The 7,500-nt window shown below is 49.1% G+C and overlaps 1 protein-coding gene across 3 annotated transcripts in view; it reads left to right on the top strand.

Annotated features, from left to right (window-relative positions):
- ttc28 (tetratricopeptide repeat domain 28) overlaps positions 1–7,500 on the top strand; it is a gene marked incomplete at its 3' end in the record, with an annotated part of 121,587 nt that overhangs the window by 95,878 nt on the left and 18,209 nt on the right. For all 3 annotated transcript variants that reach the window (XM_084441649.1, XM_084441648.1, XM_084441647.1), the window contains exons 18-21: positions 1,653–1,762; positions 4,941–5,070; positions 5,172–5,399; positions 5,926–6,097. In XM_084441649.1, coding sequence (XP_084297775.1) covers positions 1,653–1,762; positions 4,941–5,070; positions 5,172–5,399; positions 5,926–6,097 — 640 coding nt within the window. The remainder of the gene's footprint in view (positions 1–1,652; positions 1,763–4,940; positions 5,071–5,171; positions 5,400–5,925; positions 6,098–7,500) is intronic.

The raw sequence follows: 7,500 nt of genomic DNA, 5'->3' as shown, positions 1-7,500 counted from the left end.
CTGGGGAGCGGCATATTGGTCCGCCACTCCCGAGGGTGGTTAGTTTAATTTCGGCTTAATTTCGGCCGCTCTACGGCGACCCCGTTCGGAGTCGGAGTCACGCGCGGTCACAGGCTTGATAGAGTCAGGCTCTCTCTTCTCTCTGACTGCTTTGTGACCCTGACCCTGCACAGTAACGACGGGGGACAATTGGACAATATGTCGGGTGTGATTGGCTACCAAATTGGGTGAAAATGGGATGAAAATCTGAAATAGTCCTTATGAACGGCTTATACAGTAGGCTGACATTCATCTCACATATATTACATTACATTAGTCATTTAGCAGCCACTTTTATCCAAAGCGACTTACAATTATTGCATTCAGCGTAGGCAGTCAGTGTACTACTACTCGCCAGAACTCATAAGTGCATCTCCCCTTTAAACAAGTGACTAAGAGCATAACTAGTGCTAAGGCCAAAGTGCAAGTGTAGCAAAATATAAATACACATATGTACATACATGTTTCTAAATATGAAGTTCCTTATGCAACACATTACACAATACACATGTACATGTATTCTCTATCTCTAGCCAGTCTTTTGATATATGTATCTGTGGGATATATGCTCATTTAAAGTTTGTCTTTGTTTGGGCTTCAATGCATCATGAGTTGTATTCCCAAACCCCGTGGACACCGGGGAGGAAGTCCAAATCCAGACTCTGCTTGTTAAGCTCTCTGTGTTCTACATTCTGTCCCGGAATGTGGTTTCCCTTCAAGCTGTGTGTGTAGTCAATAATCCTGTTCGTGTCTAGCGCCCATACACTTCTGAACACAGGCACACACAGATACACACGCACACTCACACACACACACAAAAATAACACATAAATACGCACACACACACACACAAATACAGCCATGGTCAAGGGCGCACAGATACACCTGTCTTTAGTTTGCAAAACCGAATCACGACGCCAATGCATAATTCAGGAGGGCGGTTTGGTTCATTTATTAGCTTTCTTCAGGCCTTGCTGAGCCTGTAAAACACGGTCATGGGTTTTCACCTCAGACGCGACTCTTTGGGTTCCTAATTGATCATTAAACCAACGGGATGAATATGTAACTAGCGAGACGTGGTGACAGACGGTTCATGTGGCTCCAATTAGTGTCCTGCCCCCGTCTGGGGCGACAGAGGAGCAGAGATGCAGAACATCAGACAGGCTGAGGAACAGAACCGGCACCAACAGCCAAGATGTTTGAAGAACTCCCAGACGCCGACCCTAACTGAGCACACTCATCCCCCCCCCCCCCCCCCTCTGACTGACATAGCAGGGGTGGGAACACATGAGAGGAAAGAGTGGGAGAGAGAGAGAGAGAGAGAGAGAGAGAGGATGAGGATGACTTTTAATCCTAATAGGTGAAAATGTGACAGAGACAGGAGAGACAGTAGTACGACATGGAGAGAGGAGACAGAAAAGGAGAGGGAAGGAAAGTGACCGTTGCTCTTACGGCTCTCACAGCTGTGTGGGAGAGGTGGGGCTTTCTGTGTGAACTGTCCACCATTGTGTTTTTTTGTGCCGGCCTTCGCTTTCATTCAGTAACCAAGGATTCCTCTCTCTCCCTCTTTCTTTCTCTCTCTCCCTCTCTCTCTCTCTCTCTCTCTCTTCCAGGTCTGCGTCTGGCGGAGCAGTTGGGCAGGAGAGAGGACGAGGCTAAGATTCGCCATCGTCTCGGCTTGTCTCTGTGGGCCAGTGGAAACCTTGAGGAGGCTCAACACCAGGTGTGTGTGTGTGTGTGTGTGTGTGTGTGTGTGTGTGTGTGTCTGTCTGTCTGTCTGTCTGTCTGTCTGTCTGTCTTTCTGTGTGTGCCTGTGTGCGGGCGTGTGTGGGAGTCTTGGCCGGCTTCCTGAATGCTAGGTTCTGTCTAAGGTAGGCGCTGATGCCTTGGGCAGTGAGGGATTTGGGGGTGGCTGTTCCCAGTTTGTATCATTTCACTGCATCCAGAGTTTTCATCCAAAACATTTGCCACCCTCCCAATCTACTTGTTTTCTAAAGAAAACCAATTTTTGCAGCCGGAGGCCTAGCCTGACCCAATCACAGCTAGAGCAGATTACAAGCCCCAAAAAACACAGGCGACAGGGGAACACACACACACATTGTCACAGAAATGTGTGTGTGTCCTCAAGCACGAGCGCTGTTGTTGGATGTTTGCAGACAGCCGGGCTGGTCTAGGATGACAGCACTGAATCAATTAGAGGCTGGGTGGAGAAGAGGGCTTGTTTTGTGCACCGTGCCCCCCCCCCCCACTCCCACACACACACACACACACTGTCTGCCTTTTCCAGCCAACACAGATAAAGCCATCGAAGACGCTGTCAGGAATGCCGATGGCTTAGCTGTCACCCAGATGCGGAAGCACACATGCTGGTGTCCCTGGGGGTTATTAATGGCATACAGTGCATCCGGAAAGTATTCATATCCCTTCACTTTTTCCACATTGTGTTATGTTACAGCTTTACTCCAAAATAGATTAAATTGGTGAAATTGCTCAAAATATGACATTTTTGCTAATTTATTAAAAATAAAACACTCATATCACATGTGCATGTATTCACACCCTCTACTCAGTATTGTTGAAGCACCTTTGGCAGCAATTATAGCCTGAAGTCTTCTTGAGTATGATGCTACAAGCTTGGCACACCTATTTTTGGGCAGTTTCTCCAATTCTTCTTTGCAGATCCTCTCAAGCTCCGTCAGGTTGGGGAGCGTCGGTGCACAGCCATTTTCAGGTCTCTCCAGAACAGTTCAATGCGGTTCAAGTCTGGGCTCTGGCTGGACCACTCAAGGACATTCACAGACTTGTCCCGAAGTCACTCCTTTGTTATCTTGGCTGTGTGCTTAGGGTCGCTGTCCTGTTGGGAGGCGAACCTTCGCCCCAGTCTGAGATCCAGAGCGCTCTGGAGCATGTTTTCATCAAGGATCTCTCTGTACATTGCTGCATCCATCTTTCCCTCAATCTAGGGAAAAAACATCCCCACAGCATGATTCTGCCACCACCATGCTTCACTGTAGGGATGGTATTGGCCAGGTGATGAGCGTTGCCTGTTTTCCTGTAGGGATGGTATTGGCCAGGTGATGAGCGTTGCCTGTTTTCCTGTAGGGATGGTATTGGCCAGGTGATGAGCGTTGCCTGTTTTCCTGTAGGGATGGTATTGGCCAGGTGATGAGCGGTGCCTGGTTTCCTGTAGGGATGGTATTGGCCAGGTGATGAGCGTTGCCTGTTTTCCTGTAGGGATGGTATTGGCCAGGTGATGAGCGTTGCCTGGTTTCCTGTAGGGATGGTATTGGCCAGGTGATGAGCGTTGCCTGGTTTCCTTCAGACATGACCCTTGGCATTCAGGCCAAAGAGTTCAATCTTGGTTTCATCAGACCAGAGAACCTTGTTTCTCTTCGTCTGAGAGTCCTTTAGGTGCCTTTTTGGCAAACTCCTAGGGGGCTGTCATGTGCCTTTTTACTGAGGCTTCCATCTGGTCACTCTACCATAAAGGCCTGGTTGGTGGAGTGCTGCAGAGATGGTTGTCCTTCTGGAAGGTTCTCCCATCTCCACAGAGGAATGCTGGAGCTCTGTGAGAGTGACCATCAGGTTCTTGGTCACCTCCCTGACCAAGGCCCTTCTACCCCGATTGCTCAGTTTGGCTGGGCGGCCAGCTCTAGGAAGAGTCCTGCTGGTTCCAAACTTCATCCGTTTACGAATGATGGAGACCACTGGGCTCGTTTGGACCTTAAATGCTGCAGATTTTTTTGTGCCCTTCCTCTTGGTTGGCTTGGTTTGTGCTCTGGCATGCACTGTCAACTGTGGGACCTTGGATACTGTACTGTAGGTGTGTGCCTTTCCAAATCATGTCCAATCAATTGAATTTACCACAGGTGGACTCCACTCAATCTCAAAGAGGATCCGTGGAAACAGGATGCACCTGAGCTCAAGTTTGAGTGTCATAGCAAAGGGAGTGAATACTTGTGCTTGTACATTTGATATTTTAGTTTTTCATTTTTAATACATTTGCAAAAATGTCTTAAAACCTTTTTTCACTTCGTCATTATGGGGTATTGTGTGCAGAATTTTGAGGGAAAAAAAGAATGTAATCAATTTTGAAACAAGGTTGAAACATAACGAAATGTGGAAAAAGTGAAGGGATATGAATACTTTCTAGATGCAGTGTATCCTCCAGTGTGATTAAGACTAAAGCTAAGACATCGCCCTATTAAAACCCTGCAGGAGCTCATGTTTAGCTATCTTATTTAGACCCTCACCATCGTACTCCTACTGCTGTTGCCTGCATGGTGCCTAATCAGGCTTCTGTCCCAGCGGTTATCTATATCTCTCTAAGTAGCCTTGAGAACTGGTTCTCGAGCCTATTGGCCCATAGGGCTGGAGCCTATCTCCTGTTTCCTTAGCGTGAGGCAGCTTGATGTACAAGTACACCCCCTGGACATGACGCTAGTATGTCGCAGGGACTCACCCCCAATCCAACCCTTGATGCTGAGTGCCAAGCAGGGAGGCATCGGTACCATTTTTTTTTATAGTCTTTGGTATGACTCGGCCGGGGATCGAACTCACGACCTCCCAGTCTCAGGGCGGACACTCTAACCACAAGGCCACTGAGCTGGTACATACTATATCTCTGTATTTCTACTTAACAAGGGAGCGCAGATGAAGGGGAGTGCCTAGCCATGACAGACCACAGTACACCTCCCTCAGCAGGCTTGTGTTGCTGTGCGCTGCCACCTGCTGGCCCGCTTCTGTATAAGCCCTATGTTTGGATGGAAGCACGATCGACTCGCCCTCTCCTCGCCTAGACAGAGGGGCTTCCTATATCCTGTATTACAATCGACGGCGTCGTCATCTGTATTGGGATGAGTGTCTGACGGAGGGTGTTCCCTCTCCCCACGTCGGTCCAGCTGTACCGGGCGTCGGCGCTGTTCGAGACCATCCGCCACGAGGCGCAGCACAGCACCGACTACAAGCTCTCCCTGTTCGACCTGCAGACCAGCTCCTACCAGGCTCTCCAGAGGGTCCTCGTCAGTTTAGGTTGGTGATCATCCCACACAGCCTCGCCATTCCTCCACCTCCATATCTCGCCCATCTCATTCAGTATCTCTTCGTCTCTGCGGTTACACCCCTCTCCTCAGGTCACCATGACGAGGCGCTGGCGGTGGCGGAGCGAGGTCGTACCCGTGCGTTCGCCGACCTCCTGGTGGAACGGCAGACTGGGGGTCAGCAGGGGCAGAGCTCTGACCCCTACGCCCCGGTGACCGTGGAGCACATCCTGGAGACGGTCAGCGCTCAGAGGGCCCTGGTCCTCTACTACTCCCTGGCAGCCGGCTATCTGTACAGCTGGCTCCTAGCGCCGGGGTCAGGTAAGCCCTGCATACACACACACACACACACACACACACACACACACACAGGCTCTCTCTCTCACACACACACACACACACAAACATGTGCACGCTCACGCAGTCGGACACACACACACACATACACATGCTCACACACATGCTAACACACACACACACATGCAAACATATTGTGTCAACAAGCACACACTCACACACACTGCCTTCTTGGCTCATTTTTAAATAGCCATATTTCTCACTGTCTCTGTGCCCAGCAGCGCTCTGTCTATTGCCTGCTGTTTCCTGAGGCGACGGCACTAAAAAGCTGTGAATTAATACTGAGCGACAGCACCACCTGTTTATGCTCTCACACACACCACACAGTCACACACATAAACACGTGCACGCACTCACACACACGCACCCACACACACACAAACACACACACAAATGCACATACACACATTTTCACAAAACAAATGTACAAAAACACATTTACAAAAACACACACAAACCTTCATATTTAGCCCGATACTCTCGTTTTCAGGTATTCTGAAGTTCCACGAGGTGTACCTAGGAGAGGGAGTAGGAGAACCTTCAGAGTTCCAAGAGGGCGGAGCTGGAGCCCAGGGGGGAGGAGCCGGAGCAGGTCCTCAGACTCTGGAGCAGTTCATTGGCCAGGCCAGAGAGGCTCTGGGAGTTGACAGCTACTATAGCAGGTACAGAGACCCTGAGGAGCCTGCATGCCCTAGTAGATAAACATTTAGCACTTGTATGTGAGGCTGTGTGTGTGTGTGTGTGTGTGTGTGTGTGTGTGTGTGTGTGTGTGTGTGTGTGTGTGTGTGTGTGTGTGTGTGTGTGTGTGTGTGCGTGCGTGCGTGCGTGCGTGCGGGTGTGTGTGTGCGAGAGAGAGAGATTTTATTGCTGTAGAGGGCGCAATGTGCCACCTCAATCATTCTACAGAGGAAGTGAATTGGAAAGAAAACGCTATAAAAAGCTGCTCACATCGATCTGCTGCTCACCTACTTTATATCTGCGCTGATTTGACTATCTCTGCTGATTAAAAGAGGGAGAGAGAGAGGGAGAGAGAGAGAGAGGGAGAGAGAGAGGGAGAGAGAGGAATGTGTTTGTGTGGAGGAGGAAATATTACTTCGGTCAAACCGTCTCCCTCACAGTAACCACACACAGATAGAGAGAACCACATCTACCACATGTTTCACATCTTCTCCTCCTCTCCACCCTCCTCCTCTCTCTCTCTCTCCTTCTCTCCACCCTCCTCCTCTCTCTCTCCTTCTCTCTCCACCCTCCTCCTCTCTCTCTCTCTCCTTCTCTCTCTCAGCCCCCTCCTCTCTCTCTCTCCTTCTCTCTCCACCCTCCTCCTCTCTCCCTCTCCTTCTCTCTCTCCACCCTCCCCTCATCTGCCCACAAGCCTCAGCTTTGCTTGGCGCCAGAGGGTGTCTTTGTAATAGACTACCATGTGTTGTGTCAGCAAATGTTCCCCCACACAGACGGCTCTCCGCTCGCACTGAAAACCACTGCAGTGGAGTTGCCCTCGCCAGCAGTGCGCGTGTGTGTGTGTGTGTGTGCGTGTGTGCGTGCGTGTGTGTGTGTGTGTGCGTGTGTGTGCACGTGCACTGTGCACTCGGTACAGTGCCAAAGGGCTTTCCATTTAATATTTTTGATTTATGTGTCACAATTAAGGGCAGAACTTTGCTTTTGTGCAAGATGGAGAAGTGTAGCACATTTTGTGTCATATCTGCTTATTTGCAGAATTGGAAAGTTCTCGTATGTTTTCCGTAAATGTATGCCCTGTGTGTATACCAACCAGCGGGGAGTTCCACGTTCATATTTCAGTTCACAGCTAGTTCTCTAGAGGATTTAAAATATACAACAAAAATGTATTGAAATGCACTTTAAACCCAATTAGTCATTACTTTAGTTTATTTCATTTAAAAAGCACAGTACATACATTGCACATTTTGTGGAAATAAAAATATGTGCACCAGACTTAGCAGGAAGCTAATCAGTGAGGAATGTTTAATCACAGTGTTTTATCCTCAGGCTGAACAAGTTTTTCAAGATTTCTTTATTTGTCACATAAAACATGCACCATTACTGTGCT

The sequence above is a fragment of the Borostomias antarcticus genome (genome assembly GCF_949987555.1).
Source record: "Borostomias antarcticus genome assembly, chromosome: 8".
Lineage (NCBI taxonomy): Eukaryota > Metazoa > Chordata > Actinopteri > Stomiiformes > Stomiidae > Borostomias > Borostomias antarcticus.
This window is presented reverse-complemented; position numbering and strand designations above follow the sequence as displayed.